The sequence below is a fragment of the Tympanuchus pallidicinctus genome, unplaced genomic scaffold (assembly GCF_026119805.1).
Source record: "Tympanuchus pallidicinctus isolate F22 unplaced genomic scaffold, pur_lepc_1.0 scaffold18, whole genome shotgun sequence".
NCBI classification, from domain to species: domain Eukaryota; kingdom Metazoa; phylum Chordata; class Aves; order Galliformes; family Phasianidae; genus Tympanuchus; species Tympanuchus pallidicinctus.
Window position 1 is genome coordinate 14,318,294 of NW_026294699.1, and position 19,862 is coordinate 14,338,155.

The window sequence follows — 19,862 nt, forward strand, 5'->3', positions numbered from 1 at the left end:
TAATATTTATGGCAGCCTACATAAGCTGATTATTTCTGACAGATTCAATTGCTGTGGAATTATACTGAGATGAGAAACGGAACTTGATTACTGTGGTTTGAGAGAGAGATTAAAATGCCCTTTTCAGGGAACTTGGAAACACCTCTGGTGCCCCTTTCTTGTGGGTGCACAAATTCTCTGGGTGTGTGGTGAAACAAACTGACACACAGGCAAAACAGTGGCTGCGTTTCAATGGAAGAACTCCCTGATCTGGTTCACCTCACAGTCATGCAAACAGTTGACAACAAAGACATGCACTTGGAACAGTGTCCTGAAATTGTCACCGCTCCACTGGAACAGACATCCAAAAAGAATGTGCAAGAGAGAAGGAGAGTTAGCAGCTTGTGCTGCAGAAATGGCAGTATCTGGGGCTGTGATGGAAACAACAGAAACCATGTAACACTTTACGAGGCACCTTGTAAAGATCAATCTAAACACTGTCTTACTCAGGTTCGTTACTTGTGGTAGCCTGGGATGGCGCTGAACTTGTCAGAACACCTGTGGAACGGGAGAAAGATCTGCTGAAGGAACTCAGCGGTTGCTGTTCCAATGCAGCAGTTTGTTGACTGAAGCTAATCTGAGAACAAAAGCTCAGCATGGGCATTCTTCCCCTCCTAACCAGGTAATCCTGAATCATTCTCTGTAAGCAAGATCAAAACCCAGTACGATTGTCACTGTTATTAAGTAATATTTATGTTTTCCAGCCTGATGCTTTTTGTAATTCTATCATGTCTATGTAATTAGCTTCAGGTAGCTGAATCTGACTAATTGTGATTTGATTTATTTTTCTTTTTCCTGGCTGACATTTCTGTGGATACTGGAGTTGCTAGCCATTACTTAGGTATTCCATGAAATCTTTAAGCCAGAGAGCTGAATCCTGCACTCCAAAAACACCCTGACTGTGCTCTGAGATGCAGTTGGTGGAATGTACCCTTACTGCTGTGGCAGTGGCTGGCAGCGTCCTCCAAGCCCTTGTGTCACTTTTCAGACCAAGGACTCAGGCTGCAGCCTGACAACACTGTAGACTTTTGAGCAGTAGTTACAAAACCAGAAGAATCTCCCCTTCGCTGCTTTACTTACTGGTAGATGCAGTCCTTGCTGTTAATGTAAGCTATGGCTTGTGAATAATATAATAACCTGCAATTTGTGACTGAGTGCTTAATTAACAAAATAATCACAGAGTCCCTTTTTTAGATTAAATAGAGTCATGAACTAATAAAGAATTGGGACTTAGAGCAAATAGGAATGAAGGCATTGGTGCAGCTCGCTTTCAGAAGTAGGGTCAGACTTCTATTTTTTTTCCTGCTAAGCTGATAAAACAAAACAGGCAAAGGGACTTATCTTAAATTCCACAGAATGGCTTAGAAGAGGAAACAAAGCAATAGCAGGCTCATTTTTGTAATTCAAGTGTTGAAAAGTAGATCAGCTCAGAACCCCCTGAGCACCAGAATTACGCCGCTGCCAGTGGTAGTGCTGGATAGGTGGAAGCGCGCTTGTTTCAGAGCGTTGCTTTATCTGCAGCATCCAAAGCCCTTCTCAAACACCTTCTGACACTGGGATTACAGCTCCCAGGAGCTTCTGACCTAAGCAACTTACTGATGCATGAAGGTAACTCCCGGAATGCCTTCCCTGCAGATGTTTTGGCCTTGCTGTTTTGAAAATAGTCCTTGCTTCCTTCCCAGACCCAGGATTCTGTCATATTTAGGTATAATGACATTGTGTCTTTCCATGAGCAGTCATTTGCAAATATAGGGTTATTCCAACCCCATGTGTATTTTGGGAAGCAATCTCTCTTCCTCGATAATTAAAACAGGAAGTTTCAAAAAAGATTTGTTTAAACATCTGTAAAAACAGTCAATTTGGGGCAGACATGAATATATGTTTTAACTGCTCAAGGAAATATTCACCAAATGAAAAATGAAATAGACTTATATAGAGATCAAGATATTTCAAGGGTACGTGGAAAGCACATCCTGAAGGTATTAATTTGTCAGTGTCTTATTTCTGAGCAGCTTTAAATTTTCCTTGTTAACATTATTATAATTATTTGTTGCAGTTTTCCTAAAAGAAAAAACATCTGAACATTTCATACTATGTTCTTATTATTTATTGTGGCTAAAAAAGCTTTAACGTACCAGTCTTGGCCCACCTAATTTGGTTGGTTATTTTACTGTTTCCTGCTTTCTCTGAGCATTGCCTTACTCGTTCATACATTACAAAGGCACACTGGAGACTGAGCTGAGGAGAATTACACCCATTTTCTGACCTGCTTGCTAATCCATGTTTACATCCCTGACGTAAGGAGCAAACCCATTATCATGAGCTTCAGCTGTTTACATCAGGTCTGAACTTTATCGTTTTCTTTTTTGCTCTGCTGCTCAATTGAACGATGCCAGATTGCTTCCTTCAGCTCTCACAGAACATCCCTGCAGCTGCTGTTGGTGCAGCTCCCCAGAAGGGCCTCGCTGATCGGGTAACACACGCTCCAGGTGCATCCAAGCTAGAGGCCTTTGTTCCATTCACTGCCTGTATTGTCCTGCCTGTTTCCTTGGCTTTATACGTAGGGATTTACAACAACAGGTGCTTAATAGTAGAGAACTATAATGTAACTGATAAGACTGATTGATCTCTTTTCTATCACAGCTTGTATATGCAGTTGAAATTTGCCCGTAAAGAAGATGGGGGAGGTAAAAGCTCCCAGTCACAAGCTAGACTCTTGCTGGCTACATTTCTGTTACTAAAAAAGAGAGTCTAATTCTTTGCACATTTTCAGCACAGAGTAGAAGCAACAGTTGGGTAGAACCTCATTAAGGCTGCCAACGAGATTATCCTTTTCCTAGGTGAGCTAAGTAGGTTAAGTGTCTTCAAATACTCTAAACTGTCTCTCTCATATCCTGAAAGCTATTAACACTTCGGAACAGTCTGCTTGACAGGCTTAGGTCTAAATGGCTAAATGCTACACTACATTGCCTTACTTAATCACAGCTAGTCCTCAGTCATTAGTTTGGATCTTATTTATCTCTGACTTTTTTTCTTGTGCTGCAACGGAAGCTCAGGCCCTTCACATACAGATGCAGCCATCGCAATGTGGAGCTATAGGCAAGGATCTCAGTTCCTGCAAACTCTATAAGCAGTTATTCATCAGCTGATCTTCACAGTCATGATTATTCCAAAAAATCAAAGAAGTCATCCAAGACTCAGGTTTGCACTGGTACAAATGGCAAAGAGTTTTCGAGCTGAGTAAAAAAATACATATAAGGACTTCAGATTCATCAATGACGCATTCCAAGTCCTGAAAAATAGCATTTACTTGTTCATTTATTTCACTCCACTTCATGTTAGAGAACATAATGACAAGCAAAATTGTTTTAATAATCTGTTACCTAAAACAGCAAAGCGAAGGCTGCTTTGGCAAATAAGTCGTACTCCAAACAGCTGAATTGAAATAAAACTTTAAATAAGGAGTGGTCAGCCTGCACTGGATTCTTTCAGGGGAAGTACCTTTGGACAGAAAATGACAAAAGACAATGGACTTTGCTGGCGCATTTGGCTAGCTTGTTTGGGCTTATTTCTGTTCTCATATTGCTAGGCAGCAAAGCCATGGTATGTTTTTCCTTTTTCCTTAACATTGTTATTGAAATAAAGGGTTCATAACACAGCTTTTTGAGGGAGCAGGGCAGTAAGTCTCCCTGCCTTCCCCAGGCATATTCACACACACTCTCCAGATAAAATGTACTTGTAGCATTCACCCTTCATTCCTACCTGGGAAAATAGCATTGCCTCATTTTTTCACTCATCTGAAAGGGTCCATAGCTCAAGATTTTTGGGAAGCCAGTGTAAGTCATGGTGCTAGCACTGCTCAACTTAATAGCTTCTGCTGCAAGCCCATGGCATAAGCACGTGGGTATACACAAATTACACCTAAGTATATGCAGTTTCAGAGGTGCTAAGAGTCCCATAAAATTACCTAACACAACTACTCAATTTCACAAAGTTCTCATTTTGTGGTAAGGAAGAGAATCCACATCAACAGTTGCAAACAATGGCCCTGATGGAGGAGCAGAATCTTTCCCAACAGCAGCAGTGCCTGTGGCAGCGTGCACTCAGCAGCAAAGCTGAAGTCTTGAGGCAGTGCTTTTAGGTAGCGTTGCCATTCTCTTCTCTCTCATACCTTTGTGTTAACTGTGTTTACATTAATTTTCTGCTCTTTTCCTGTGTGCTATCAAGCCTCTTTTATGTTTCTAGCCACTCATAATTCCACAAAATTTCAGTTTTAAGCTTGTACGCCCCCAAGACCCAAACAAAACAAGCTGTAGGTGGCTGGTTTTTCTTTGTCATGTTTGTGGTGGTTTGTTATTTAGTTTTGTTGGTTTTATTTTAAACTGGAAAACGGTACTCTAAAATGTGGCACCCCACCCACTGACTGCATACAAAAGGAGGTTTTCAATTGACAGGAGAGTTAACATTCTTCCAAACCTCAATGCAGAGCATGTGTAATTATGCTAAATCGTTGTTAGAAGCTATTTTAAAAGGAAACGTCTGCCATCTGAGATTGCTCTATATGTATATATTTCAGACATGTCAGCTTTGTTAAAGTCTCTTACAATGCAGCATTATAAATATCAGCAGAATAAGCTGCCCTCACCCACTTTAATGCACTGCAAGTGTGGCAGTGGACGTTTGTCCTCCCTATCTTGCTGCAATTTTGTATGGAGCTTCAGCTGTCCTGCGTCTCAATATTTGAACTGCTTGTTTTTAAACCTACACACCTTTCTGATGGTGCCCCTTTCCTGAGCGATCATGCTTCTTGGTGTTCTCACATCAGCCCCTAAGTCCAGTATTTAACACAAAATTTGGGCTCCTGCAGCTCCTCCTCTTCCTTCAGCCTGCAGAAGGGCTGATCATTAAGGCACCCACCTAATTCCAGTTCTCCCAGTTGTGAGGTAATCAGCTCATTATGCCAATGATAGAAAACTGTAATATATGTGCTATGATTAACAATATTTTTTTCTTTATATGAACAAAAGGGGTCATTTAATGCTCAAACTATTTCTGGTCAGCGGAAGGTGCGCTCCTTTCCTCAGGATCAGAGATGAAATCATTACAGATAATTGACAACTTTGCTTTGCATTTTAAGTCTGCTTAATACAGTTATTTTCCTTGGTGGCTGTCAGAAAGAGAAAAACAAACAAACAAACAAACAAACAAACCAGCTCAGTATGATATTGTACAGAATAACATGAATTAGAATTGCCACATAATTATATTTTGTGCACGTCTCCCCTTGATCCTCCCTTCTGAATAAGACTTGGAAACAAGCAGTGATTATCTGTTCCTCACAAATCCTTCCTATGGAGCACATGGACCATAAACTAATAAAGGTTTAGCTCTTCTTCTTTCTGAGAGAGGAAATAACTTGTGCAGCAATGAAACATTCATTAAAGAACTCCAAACAGGAGTAGAAAATTAGAAGGTTAGGTTTAAGAACATTTATTTCCCACAACTAGGGAAGGGCTTATGATTCTATAGGCTGGAACAAACAAGGGCTTCTTTGTGCTTCCCTTTCTTCTGAGGGTGCACAGAGTGACAGTAGGTGCATTTGTATCTCGTCCCTCCCGAAGGAATACACTCCACACAGTCTCTTCTAGTCTAAAGGCCACCTTCATCTTTGCTGTGTGCAGTTCTGCAGCTTTCCCCCATCTCAGTAAGAATACAACAGAACTGGAAGAATATTTGAGTAAGGGCAACAAGGACAAATGCACAGGAACTGAATTTCAGAACAGTGAATTGTAAAGGTAGAAAAGCAGCTCTTTATGAAGAGGACACTGCTTCTGGTGATGGGAAAGCAATGCAAACAATAAAAGCAGGCAAAGAGAGTGCCAGGTCTCTTTGAAATCAGTATAAATAACTGATAATATATAATTTTTATTATATAGTAATAGAATTAATATAAATAATATACTACATATAATATATAATAGTATAATAAATAACACTATTTCTCTTTTGTATTTACATAGCATAGTTCTTGATACATGCAAAACTAATTTTCAGTGCATTTCTTATTGCAACAGAACAGACATGCTGCCCTTCCTGCTTCATCATTTCGCCATTTCATGAAAAAACTTCTGGCAAATCTAAAAGTGGTGTAAGAGTCTCTTTGCTTGGTAAGGTGGAACTGCTAGTTTGAAGCTGTCTGCTTTCACATCATGAATTCATAGAAACATGTCTGTAAGTAGCAAGGAGCTTCTGCATGTCTGCAGTACAGCTTTCTGCTCAAGGCACGTCCCGTTAGAGCAGGTTGCTTCAGCTGAGATGTACACATATGTACCTCTATAGATGTATTTATTAGATGTAAGTAGACATATAGGTTTTGTTTATTAGATTTTCCATGTTGCAGCTTATTACCGTTTGCCCGTTGTTCCAAGCTTCTCCTTCTCTACAACCCTCTCGCCGTCATCATCTTTAAAGCTAACCAAACCCACCTCCATCAGCTTCTCTCTCCCTGAGCCCTCCGGTGGCCTTCACTGGTCTCATTTTAGTAGACAAGCATGTGTCTTCTATGTGTCCAAAACTATGGACAGTGTTCCAGATGTAAGTCTCATGGGTGACAAGTAGGTGGGAAACATGATTTTCTTCCAACCCTACCGGCTGTACTCAGCCCAGTGTGCAGCTGGACACATTTGCTTGCAAGGCCACACAGCTGACTCGTCCACTGTGACCCCTGGCTAATCTACCAAGCTGCTCCCTAGACAGCTCCCAGCCTGTCCTCCCACACAGGGTTGTGTCAGCCCCTGTACAGGGCTCTGTCTGAACTTCACGAGGTCCTGACAGCTCATTTTTCCAGTCTGACCAGGGCCATCTGCAGCAGCCCTGCCCTCCAGTGTATCAGCCACTCCCCCCAATTTGCTATCGCCCACAAACTTGGTGAGAGTTCACTTGATCCCAGCATCCTGGTCATTACAGCAGCCAATGCAGGAACCCAAGTTGATGTAACCTCTATAAAAGAAAGCAAGTCAACCATCCTTACAGTGTTATGCTAGAGCTTTCAACTTCTGTTTTACAAAAACTAATGGAAGAGTTGCATTGCTTTAACTCTTCCTACTGAGGTAGAAAAGTCAAAAGCAGCCCTAGGATCCACGGGAAGCAGGCCTGGGTCTCTTCTGTTACAGCAAATGCTGTAACACAGAACTTGATTTACAGCATGTAGTAAATCCTCTGGAACAGACAGATGGGTGTCAAAACTCGAGAGCTAAGAAAGTCAGAAATTATTTATAGATTCCTTCACCACAATCTGCTAATTTGTGGCTTTGCTCAAAGACAGATGATATTTCCATATTGTAAAAAAGGACAGTTTTGCATAAATATGTGAATGGTGCTCCAAGAACACACTTACAGTTTGTTCTTTGCCTGGGTGATGGAAGGCACAGGATGGACTTTGTGCTGGTAGCCATCACAGTTGAGGAGAGAGCAGAATCTGGAACAGAACCAAACCAAACAAAAAAAAAAAGCCTGATGTAGAAAAGAATGCTGTAGGAGTCATTTAGCTCCTCTTCACACACTGTAACTGTAAGCCAGTTTCAAGAACATTTATGTAATAACAGCCTTTCTAGCACACAGCTGTTATGTGCAGCTCTGCACTGGCACAGCATTGCTACGGAACGGGCACGACTCACTACAACAGCACTATAGACATGGTTCCCAAAATTCTCTCCTGTACTCAGAAGCTTCCGAAGACATTCCAGGTTGTACGATACCAGGATAGACTGGTGCAATCTTAAATTGAAACTGGATTGTGTTCTCTATGCCAGAAGTGGATTTATGAGATGGTACCAAGAAGCATCACAGTCTGGTTCAGTGGAACATTTTCTGATCCTTCACGTGAGTCTCTCTGTCCAAATTATGCCTTATAACCCTTACAGCTTATGGAACAACATCCCCAACAACACGAGCTGAAGAAAACATTGGTAAACAGGAAGCATTGGTGTGAAAAAGAACAGAGGAGGGGTAGGTGAAAGAGAAGTCAGCCAAACTTCTAAGAAGTGAGAACAGAGGCTGCACATTCCCAAACAAATTCTGGAAGAGACTTTGTTCAGTGAAGATGGTGGTAAAAAGGTTGACTGTGCACTACTGGGACATCGGGTACCTGGAGGAACATAGAAAGGGGTGCAGGCCAAACCTGTGTCCCTGCCAGTGTTTGAGAAAACCCAACTCAGAACCATTTGCCACATACGGCAATCATACGCAGTCCGTTGACTTGCTGCTGGGAAGGAACTCTTCGGATTTAATTATTCTGATACCTTCACAGTGAGGAACATTTTTTCTTTACCAGATTTCTTCCAGGAACTGGTGTTCTAGAACCTAACTTGGGAGTTAAGTTGGGGCACTGGACATCAAAGTGTGCTTCCCCAGCTCTGTACCTCTCACGTGAGACCACAAGCAAATCACCCCGCTTCCATTTCCATCTCTAACAATGGGGAAAATAATTTCTTCCACTGTTCGTTCTTAGTTCAGTTTGCTTAGTTCAGTAATCCAGCAGATAGGAAATATGTCACACGGAGTAATCATAACATGCTTAACATAGTAGAATCCTGATTTTGTAGGACTTATCTTATATACCTACACGCCCTGATACTACAATCATCATCAGCACCAGAGATGGTCATCATAGCTAAGCGATGAGTACGTCCGTAAGGACACACAGGTACGTGCACGCCAACCTTGGCCAAGGTCAGTGCTTTCTGATTTCTCAGTTAAAACAGCTGCTTTTACTAAATAAGAAGTGCTAACGGAATGAATTCTGTTGCCTGAAAAATGCAGCTGTGCAACCGCTCAGCGCAGACACACCTGCGCGCCGTGCTCAAAATCGCCGCCTTCTCCTGCTGGCTGGAAGCCAATCACTGGCACTCGCAGTGATGCTATTCCAGGCTGTGCTGACACGTTTTTACTCGGTTGTCTCGCTACATGTGCAGACTAAAGCTCCCATTCTATACGTAAGGAAACTGAATCACAGACACTGAAAAAAAGTAAACTTGCTGAGCCCACTTAACAAGTTTGCCCATATTTTTACGCTGCGAATGTTCCCTACAATGATAAGTCTCAATTACATTCATCTATTCCTCAGAGTTCAAAACAACTTAAAACTGCCACTGAGTGCACGCAGCCTTGGTTGAGGATATTTGAAAAGCAAATGCTTCTCCCACCCTCACACAGCTCCAGTTCACATAAAGTGAGAATTCATGAGTAAGAAAGTAGGCATCACCTGTGACATAGAGCTTACACCAGGTCACCAGGTGCTTCAGAAAGAAGGAACACCAGAAAGCGTGGATATAACACTTGCAGTACTTAAATATCATTTAAAAATGTAGAGGGAATGTGAAGTCTCATACATAAGCTTCAAATGCTTGTAGCGTTTTTTCTTAGCTGTACAGCATGGCAATTAACTTGCAACCCAATTCCTTGAATAAAATGTTTCCTATCATGAGATTTTTTTGCCCCGGGTTCATGCAATGCTCTCCTCCAAACTTTGATCACAATTCACATGAAACAGCACTCCTGACTTGCATCCCTTATTTCATTTCTTCATACAGCATCACACTGCGTCTTCGTCTGCCTTCTGACAGCAGCTGCAGTCTGAGCATGTCAGTCTCACGTGATTCTTAGCAGTGATTCTGAGATTACTGCCCTTCCCCCAGAGAACAATGTTTTTCTAACTCAAAGATGACACGTGGGGTAGCATATATAATGACAGAGGAGTGGAAAAGGCACTCACAGACACGATCACCACCGATAGCCTCAAAGATTCTGCAGAAATCAGTTTCTGTGCTCTCTACAGAAAGAGCAGCTGTGGAATCCCTGATAGCACGCTGTCGACCTCTCTCCTGTTGTAGTAGAGCATTTCTCAGGGCCGCAGAATACCAACAGGATGGCTCTGTTTCCATTCAAACTGTTTATGTACAATTTCTGCATGTGCCACCTCCCCTCAACGTTAATGGTTTGTTGGTTTGTTTGCTTTTCATGGCAGCTGGGTAACGCACACGTGATACTTAGAGAAGAATTAGCCAGCTTAGATGAAAAATCCTCGTCAGCTGCACTAACCCAGCAGCAGCACATGGCACCCCGTCTCCTGAAGGGCAAACATACCAGACTATCCACGTTGCTCCCTTGGACACTGTTCTCACTGTCATATCCGATGGCATGCTGGATGGGACACTGTTCAACTGGAAGTTTCACTAAACTGCTGTTGAGAGCTATTAGAACACTGTAATAGGTGTGACTTACTGACCGGAAGAGTCAGTAAACAAATAATGTACAAGTGACAATACAAAAATAGTGCAACAGCAATTAGCAGTGTGACTCCATGAGTAATGAGGAAATTGCTTTGACCCACTTGATGGCGGTAGCGACAAAATCTCAAAAATAAATCAATTCTATCCCAAAGTTACGGATTTTCTGTTGTGACATCAGCAACACCTTTTCCAGGTCACCGACAACAGCGATGTTTGCCACAGGCCGTTCTCTCTCTGACACGCGAGCCCACGGGAAGCAGAGCAGGAGCTGCGCTGCACGGCGCCGGCAGCACCGCAGGTTTGGACGCACGGCAGCACGTGGCCACCGCGTCCCGTCCATCAGGAGCGGCCGCGCAGGCAGCTGCCAGCAGAGCACAGCGCAGCACCCCGGGCCACCACCCGCCATCCCTCCGTGCAGCACAGCTCTCAGCCGGGCGCCGCGCTTCCTTCTGCTCTGCAAGGTTCGCTCCGCGACCGCGTCTGCTTCAGGCACGGTGCGCAGCTTTGCCTGGGCTGCCATGGACGTGCTGGCGTTCTGCGTGCAGCTGCGCGAAGGCACACCGACATCGGTGCCTCCCCACCGGCCTCCTCTGTGCCAACACAAACATCCAGAGCGCGGACCGGCGGCAGCGCAACAAAACCAAACCCGATCAGTCTGTGCATGCTTCCTGTCCTCTGGAATCAGACCATGTATGATTTCTACTTCTGATGGAAAAGGAACGATATCTAAAACAGAAGTGAGATTATTTTAAGGCAAAAGAATAATTCTTCAGTATGCATATGCAAAAATATTCTATTTCTTTGGTGAAAATACTGTTCACTACAAAACCAAACAAATAAACAACCTTCAGGCTGCTTTCCAATTGTAAGATGACTGAGAACGAGTTCTCGTTTATCCCATTGAAAGAAAGAAACCACTGTCTTTCTTTCTAACTTTGAGTTTATCCCCAGTGGTGTTCCCATCCCAAAGGGTGCCAGTGCCGCAGGAGAGAAAGCCAACACCAAAACGAAGGCCCAGCATAGCGAGGGCTGGGACTGCGGGGAGCATCGGCATGGAACGCAGCAGTTTCCACACAGTTATCAAAGGCGTGATGAAAAAATCACAGCACAACAGTGAAGGGAAGTTGTATAGAAGTGGCACTGTGCACTGAGAGGGGCAATGAACGGTGGGAAGGTGGCATCCTGCTGTTTCAATATAACTGCAGAGTTAGAAGGGGAAAAAGGGAAAAAAGACCAAAAGATGACATGACTGGGAAAAAAAAAAAAAAAAACAAAAAACGCCCCACGGCAGAGCATCCCTCCAGGATAAGGCTGCTTGGCTGGGAGGCTCCACGCTCCTCTCCCCGCAGCCCCGCTCCGCCAGCGCTGATCAACCGCCCCGGCGCCGCAGCTCCGGAGCGGAGCGATCGGGCGCGTTACCGCCGGCGGAGCTCCCGGGCCGCAGCCGCAGCCCCTCCCTTCTGGCGGGACGGACAGAGCGCGGTCCGCGGCCCCGGCTGCGGGGACCCGACCGGGGCAGGAGCAGCAGCCCTTTATAGCCGGCTCACACCTACACGCCGCTGCCAGAGCGCTGCAGCGCTGCCCGGAGCCGCGTCCCCGCCCGCCGCGCCGCACATGGAGCCCCGCCGCCCGGCCCCGCTGCCGTTGGTGCTGCTGCTGCTGCTCGCCGCCGGTGAGTGCCGCTTCCCGGGAGCTGAGGCGGGGGTTGGGGCGGAGCGGGCAGCCCTCGGAGAGACGCGGCGAGGCGCATCTTCCCTCCCGAGAAGCGGCCGGCCCGCTGCGGCCGGGAGAGCCGCCTGTCCGCTGCCGGGCATCACGGAGCTGCCGCGCTGGAGGTCCTTTGACTCGTCTTCCCTTTACTCTTAAACTTCATGTTTCAAGTTCAGGATCTCCAACCAGACTGCAGCCCGCACGTAGGGCAGCCGGCTGCTCGCCCGCCGAGGCGCCGTGCCGGGACACATCGTAGGCGCTGCTCGCGGCGGCACGGCGCAGAGCGAGGCGGGCGCAGTGAATAAGGTACGGGTGGGTCAGTAATTACAGGACCCCCACCTCCTGCCTTACCCTCGCAGACAACGCACTTAGCAAATATTTAATTTTTTGGCTCCTGCTTATTAAATAGGTGTCCCGTAATAGAGAGCAGTTGTAATAGTTTACAGTTCATTTCTTCATAGATTTTCTGAGGTACTCATCAATGCAGAACCTGACTGAACGTATTTCTTCCATGCTCCTGTGGAGCTATATACCCTCCTTTCTAAGCAGTTAGTGCACAGAAAAGCATCCACTAATTTTAGGTTCCTGCGGTGTCGTGAAAGAACCCCACACTATTTAGCACTGCCCCACGACAGAGCGCGGCACAGCCCGGCTCTCACTGCGCCCCCTCGGCCCCCAGCCCAGGAGCACCGGGCGCAGGCATGGAGCGCAGGCAGAGCGCGGCTCAACAGGCAGAGCGCGGCTCCTGCTGCACCGCTAGGATAAAAGCCACTTTTCCAGAAGAGCACTCAGCTGCCTAAAGAGATTCTCCTTTGTCTTCCTGCACTTCTTCACACGTCCCACTCATTCCTGAAGCAGGTCCTCTGTACAAGCTGAGCAGGGGCTGGGGGGAGGAAGGAAGGGCAATCACAGGATTAAAGACCAGGGAAGGCGCTCACACGATGGGGCCAGCAGAAGGTCCCACTGGACTCACTGCCCCAATTCCACTTCCTGACCTCAGCGTGCCCCTGTTATTCTTTCTGCACTTTGTTCCTCCTCCAAGCCTTCATCCTTGCTTGGTCCAAACCTCAGCAAGAACATCAAGGGAAGCGATGAAAGACTGTTTCACTGCTTGTGGCAGCCTGGAGTGATCATTACAGAGAGGGCCTGCCTTCAGCCTGATGGCTCTGAGTCAGGCTTCGCACTCACCCGTTCCGTAGGCAGGGAGCAGGGAGGGAAAGGTAATTTACCTCTTTCTCAATGCTTGTGCTGCACTATCAGGCAAATGTATCTGTCCAAAGAAGTTTGCTATTTCTATAAGCTGTAGTTGTGTATGGCAGTAGTCTGGGCAAAGAGATGAGGTGAGAAAGGCCGTTCCTGAGGGCTTATGAAACCAGTGGACAAATCTAAGCCAGAAAAAGAAAAGAAGTGGTAACGCATACAGTTTGAGGGCATCCACTCCTGGCAGGACCTGGGAGATGCATCAGAAAAACTGCTCACTCCTAGTTCTCAACCTCCAAACTACTGGAACACTATGACCTTACAAGAAAACATCACTATAGGTAATCCTAAATATACTTGACATCAAAAATGTTTCTGTGGCCTCCGCCTTTGATAGCATGGCTTAGAATTTCTTGTAAAATCCACATGGACTATACAGGATGCCAATGATTAATGCAGCTGTGTATCTCAGTTCACGTAAAGCTCTGTATCTCAATAAAAATACAGTATCGAAAAACTTTGCGACCCTTGCAAAGGGAAAAAGGTGTAGGAAGTACAGCACAACACAAAAGACTATGCTTCTTAAGTGCCTTTTTCCCCCCACATGCAAACAGAAATTTAAGGGACTGCTGTTTGTTTGTTTGTTTTAAATATTATTGCAAGGTAGGCAGCCAGAAAGCCAGGAAAAATTATATAGGAAGGTGTGGCAGAAAATATCTTGCAAAGACATGATAATCATGACACAATGTACAGCACAATCCAAGTTCTCAAGGGCCTGCATAGGCAGCAATCCAGAAGTTTAAGCTCCAATGGCAGGACTCCAATGTGGGCAACAAAATTACAGATTTGAAATCAAGCGCAACACAACCATAAAGGATTACCTGGTGCTACTTTCTCTCAGCCTGTTCTCTCTCTACTTGCTCTCAGGCTGTCTTCACTTACTTAATTTCACTCTTCAGAAAGCCATGCACAGCCTCTAATCTCCGTGACTTAGTTATTAAAATCACAAAGACAACTGCAGAGTTTGTCAAACAGCAGTGGGGACAGAAGCAGTGCCTAGAGCCATGCTGGGATTGGTATGGATTTGTTTTCCCTTTGACCTCCACTTGTAAAGCGGCTGCCTGGCACCCATTTACGTGGACAGACCTCCTCAGGGCTTTGGGGCTGGTCTGGCTTTCACCCTCCCCTCCAAAAACCCTTCTCTAAAGCTTTATCTCATCAGCTGAAATTTCAGCAAAGGCAGTCACAATTCCAGATACGTGATGATCACAGGAATTAAATATTGCAAGCTTTTTGAAAGCTCTAACTGTCTAGACTCAAACTGTCTCGCTGCAGAGTATCTTTGTACACTTGCTTGTACTTATTTCCTGTGACCTCTGCATATCACAGCAATGCATTTGTAATTTCTCGTACACATCATTAAGCCAACAAATTAAACCCAGTCTGGTTCCCTCCCTTTTTCCTCAGCCACAGTATTGTCTCCAATGCAGCCACACACGATTTGCACGACAAAAAAGAAAACTCACAGACAAATAAGATCCATTCCACGCTTAAAAACAGGAGTTACCCCCAAATGGCCTAGTAAAAGCATGGCTGCTTTTTCAGGAATGCACAATGGAACCCTCGGGGATATTCCCATCCCGACAAGAAATGAGCAACCGCTGTAACAACAAATGTCACAGAACAACTTAAAAATGCATCTTAATCATAAACTATGTGGAATTGCACAAGTATGTCACTCCACTTTTCAATTTTTGGATTTTATCCCACAGAAGTTCTGATAAAATATTCTGGAAATGGTTTTAGGCTGCTTATACACTCATGCAACCCTTACCATGCTGATACCCTTGCTGCTTCTGTAGTTCTGCGGGTTCCAGGAGTCTCCTTCATTGCTGCCGTCACACTCAGGTCACAGCGCTCTTGCAACAGACCTTTCCTGCAGTCATATTCACAGCACCTGGTACTGCGCAGTCTTGGTTTGCACCTGGATGACTAGGAGCTCTAATATAAACAAACTGCAAGAACAAGTTTGTTTCCTTTTCTTTAGCTTACATGGCACACTTCCGGGAATTACACTTGAGCTCCCCAGGGAGAACACAGTTCACTGCTTCCACCTTACCTGGATTTAAATAAGGGATTGGGATTTCTCCAAAGTTGGCAAACAATTCCCTGATGCAACCAGGAATAGAATTTACAAAGTCTTGCCTTTGTCTTCCTGTTCTCTACCCCTCCTGCATCTTCTTTCCCCACTGCCCAGGAACTGCTACACTCCGTAAATTCTTCACTTCCCTCAGGGGTTTCCTCAGTTACAACCATCACTCAAGCAGCCCCAGCTTTGCCATCAACTGCTGTCACAGTTCCTTTGGCCACCACACAACTCCAGCCAAATCTCCCCAAACACTCAGGAGTGCAAGCTGCTCCATTTGTAGCACTGCAGTTGCTCTGTAAGTTTTTTTTCAGCCAGGAATGCACTGCGTGTGAAAGTAACTCTTGCAATGCTGTTGTAGAGATAACAGTTTGGTTATGCCTCAAAGGTACTCTTCTACTACCCAGAGCTGAAACCTGTTACTTCAGAGCTGCAAAGGAAGCAGACATGACCAGGTATCCACAAGAGCACCACAGAGATTCCAGAACAGTCTCTGAAGTCCTGATATTCATTATCATAGCTAGAAGAAAAAAACGAAAATGCTGTGTCTGAGTATTTCATCCAATACAAAGTAAACAGTTTTTCTTCCACAGTTTATGGAGGCACTTTGGGGGAAGCCCACGTTAGGAACCGAAGAGGAATTCTTGAATTAGCTGGAGCCATCAGATGCACTACAGGGCGGTCTCCTTTTGCCTACCTACGCTATGGGTGCTACTGCGGCCTGGGAGGAAGGGGATGGCCCAAGGACAGAGTGGACTGGTAAGCATAACTTCTTATCTGGGTAGCAAAGTGCTGAATGCTTGCAAATACCAAAGCAAGAAGTCTGAATTGTCAGTTAGGCCCAGTTAACATCAACGTGGAACTGAGTTTAAACACAGTTCAGAGTGCTAAGAAACCGTGAAGCATTAAAATGGCATTGGTGTAGATCTATGTGAGTCTTCAGCTGAAATTCTTACCTTGCCAACACTGGCCTCACAGTACAACATAGTTTCCTAGCTGTTACTGCTTGGCCAAGAGCTGAAGAACTAAAGACTTCTTGGAGAAGTTTTAAAAGCACAAACATTCAGTCTATTAAAAAAAAAAAAGGCATTGAAAAAATCTTTTTATTTTAGTTCTGCTCAGCCCACTCTATTAGTATTCAAAATAAGACACAAAACTGTGTGAAATTCAATCTGATAAAAATAACATTTGAGTAAAAATAATAACAAGTTCTTACGAAAATGAGCATGAAAAACAGTCCTCATATTTAGCACTAGGTCTCATTGCACTGACTGGCATTAATTTAATTTATAATTGAACATTAGCTGACAGGAAGATGATTTCCTGGTGACAACAGTTACATAAGGGTTCACATTTTCAAGCTTACCATTACAGTGATGCACCTCCCCACCACACACTGCAGCTCAAGTTCCCACTTAGCAGACAGGTACTACTGTAAATCAGAAGGAAAACACCTGATGTTTACCACTAGAGCAGAACATACAGAAAGCCAGTATCTGAAGCTTTTGTGGTCAGACCTTACACCTCTAGAGCCTTTGCCAACGTATTTCAGGCCTTTGGGTATAAAATGCTATTATTCTCGAGGCTGCTACTTTGATGGCTGGAACACATAGGAAAAGAAGGCCCTGTTCTTGGTCACTTACATATCTGAAGATAAGGATGGAGCATTTGCAGTTTGCCAGTCTTGCCTTGTAGGTCCGATTTTCACTTCTGTAAAGTCCCATGGTAACAAGAAGGCTCCTCTCAGAGCACGGCTCATTATTTGTGGCTGGGTTTTAGCAGCCACATGGCACTAAGAACAAGGTAGAAGTGAGCATGTTTACTCTGCTTCTGCATTTGATCAGGAACAGTGCTAATTAACGCGTAGCATCAAACGCTCTCACCAAGTATTTCTTAAAGTTATAAGCTGTCCTGTGGACTGCTTACATTCAGAATGCGATCTGCTAACAAGTAAATTATTCACATAATAGTTACTGCCTCTTAGATGTATCCCTATCACTTATAAACGTGCACATGGAGACAACTGCTTTCTGTATTGCTTTTACAAGACAACATCTAAAAATCCAGAAACATGTTCTATTCTTCAAAGGCTTAAAAGCTATTGTAAAAAATTAAGCCATATTTTTGTAGACTACCATTTTTTGTAACCACATGAAGACTGGCACAAAGCTGTGGCAAAAGCAGCCCTGTTGCTGGGTCATTCCTGTTAGTCCTGCTACCAACGCTCCGAGTGCAGATTTTTGATTGTTTTTTTTTGGAAGACTTATTCCTACCTAGAATGGATGCACTGAGCTACTTCACAGGCATTGTGATGGTCAACTGTTCAGCACTGCAGGATGTTTAAATGAAGATTGGTAATCATTTAATAAGCATGGGGAAAAAAAAAAGTAGTAATTGCAAGTGGGAAAAAGTGCTGTGAGCTCTATTGCAGACAAGTTCCTCAGGCAAGCTGAACACCACCTAAACATCACGTGCCTACAGTAATACGATGCTTTTAGGCGGAAATGGAGTGACTGAATACAAAGAGCTCACTGATACATCCTGTTCTTCCACTGAGTCAAAAAGAGCAGCTGGTTTGCAGTAAGACATCTGGGCTGATATGCTATGGCCTAACAGGTCCGCTGTTAGCAACTGCTACAATAACATCAACAATTGGAAGAAAAATAAGGCAGTTATTATCTGGCAAACTGTGCTGGTGTTTAATCATCACCTAGAGAGATGCTGCAGAAAGGGCTTACCTTCTGAAGTAGTTACTTTATTGCAAACTGAAAACATTTCAGATTCTCATGGATGAAAACACAGGGGAAGTTCAATGAGTTCAACACGTAGCAGACACTTCAATCATAATACAGGCAAAATGTTCTTCATCATACCTACTAACCAATTACCTTGTTTTGATTCCTGAGTAGGTAACTGTTTGCATGGATTATTTCATTCCTATCACCTATAGAAACGTGCCACTCAAAACCATCCAGATACGTGGCTGTAAATTACCACAGCATGCATTAAGGCAAGCCCGTTTCTGTTATTCCTAGGTGCTGCTTTAACCACGACTGCTGCTACGGTAAGGCAGAGCAAGCAGGCTGTCACCCCAAGATAGAAAGTTACCACTGGGAATGCGAGGACAACACTGCTGTGTGTGGTGAGTGGACAGCTCTGGCTGTGGGTTTAGTTTGACTTGTACCAATTGTCTCAGGGACTTCACAGAAAGACATTCATTAACTAACCACAAAATCCTTACTCTGCCTTCCCTCCATTTCTGACTTCTTTGCCAGAGCAGGCTGTGTTTCCAGAAAGTACGGCTCTCCAACCGAATCCAATTTCCTCTTCTAAATTCCCACTTGCTGACACACAACCAGAATTCCAGTCTGCAAGTTTCCAGTACTCTTTCAGTAGCACTAAAAATCCGGACCAAACGCACAGCACAGAAATGACGCTGGCCACCTTTTCACTCCAGCTACAGACAGCTGCCGTGTCTGAGGGAGCCCACGTTACACCACACCCTGCCCCACACAGACCCTCTACTCGCTAATTTCCTCCATTGCTCCGATCCTTCAATTTCTTACCGAATTCCCTAGTAAAGAGGAAGTGGCAGTAAGCAAGGGGAGGTGGGATTTAAGCTGAAAATGGAGCATTCTTGCATCCTTTATTGCACATATGCAATTTTTAATGCTACATCCTGTAACAGATCAAAGTGCACGTGAAATGGAAACGTTTTTCCCGATTTCTGCCCCAGAAGGACATGCAGGAGGGGCACCCACCGCTTCCCAAAGAGGAACTGTTTATCAGAGTTCCTTTTGAAAGGCACTACAGATGTTTTGCTGAAGCAAACCATGCTTATGTATCCTCTATTGCTGAGCTGTCCTTGCATGGAGCTCAGTCTGAAGATGGAAGAATTCCTAATACACGAAAGCGGTGCATTACTAAAGCTTAGTGCAGTTCCTATTGCATTTCGACTACAAGAGCAAAATGAAACATTACTGCTGTTCTATGAAAGGTAATGAACACCATATGGTGAACGTGGGAGGCAGTAATTGTACTTTCATTGGGTATTTTTATTATTACTACTTCAAACTAGAATCAAACCTACTTTGTTTTCTTTCAGAATCACTAGAAGACAAGTGTCAAAAAATGGCATGTGAATGTGATCGTGAAGCTGCCAAATGCTTTTCTAAAGCTCCCTACCATACCAAGTACCTCCTGTGGCCAGATATGATGTGTGGTGAGGTTCAACCTTTGTGTAGATATTAAATACACAACATCAGCCCCTATGAAAACTCTGTACTTACTCGAAATCTGCAAAGATGGCTTTTGTCACAGTAGTGATAGGAAATGATTTTTCTCTTTCTCGTCCTTCCCTCCTGCCACTCCTCTGCCTTAGAATGGCCAAAGTAAACACTTCTCTTCTTATTTACTTTCTACAATACATGGACAAAAACCAAGTTCAGTAATTTGGTTTAAGCGTTTCTTTACTAAGC

General features: G+C 44.3%; 1 protein-coding gene and 1 long non-coding RNA gene across 2 annotated transcripts; one reads left to right on the forward strand and one right to left on the reverse strand.

The window, feature by feature from the left end:
* Positions 1 to 1,209: 1,209 nt before the first annotated feature.
* On the forward strand, positions 1,210 to 19,672 carry PLA2G10 (phospholipase A2 group X). Its single transcript, XM_052679491.1, has 5 exons — positions 1,210 to 8,743; positions 10,064 to 12,000; positions 15,978 to 16,143; positions 18,420 to 18,526; positions 19,490 to 19,672. Exons 2-5 carry the CDS (start codon positions 11,574 to 11,576, stop codon positions 19,633 to 19,635), a joined length of 846 nt encoding a protein of 281 aa, XP_052535451.1. The 5' UTR covers positions 1,210 to 8,743; positions 10,064 to 11,573; the 3' UTR covers positions 19,636 to 19,672.
* On the reverse strand, positions 12,787 to 18,437 carry LOC128078863 (uncharacterized). Its single transcript, XR_008205883.1, has 3 exons — positions 16,751 to 18,437; positions 16,341 to 16,452; positions 12,787 to 15,904 (listed from the first exon to the last, which is right to left on the reverse strand). It is a non-coding gene; the product is annotated as an uncharacterized LOC128078863 (long non-coding RNA).
* Positions 19,673 to 19,862: the final 190 nt, after the last annotated feature.

Excerpts from the sequence above, each read along its gene's own strand:
- PLA2G10 (XM_052679491.1), top strand. The coding sequence starts at position 11,574 with ATGACTGGGAAAAAAAAAAAAAAAAACAAAAAACGCCCCACGGCAGAG. Across the intron at positions 16,144-18,419 it reads CCCAAGGACAGAGTGGACTG|GTGCTGCTTTAACCACGACT; the intron begins GTAAGCATAACT and ends TGTTATTCCTAG. Across the intron at positions 18,527-19,489 it reads GGACAACACTGCTGTGTGTG|AATCACTAGAAGACAAGTGT; the intron begins GTGAGTGGACAG and ends GTTTTCTTTCAG.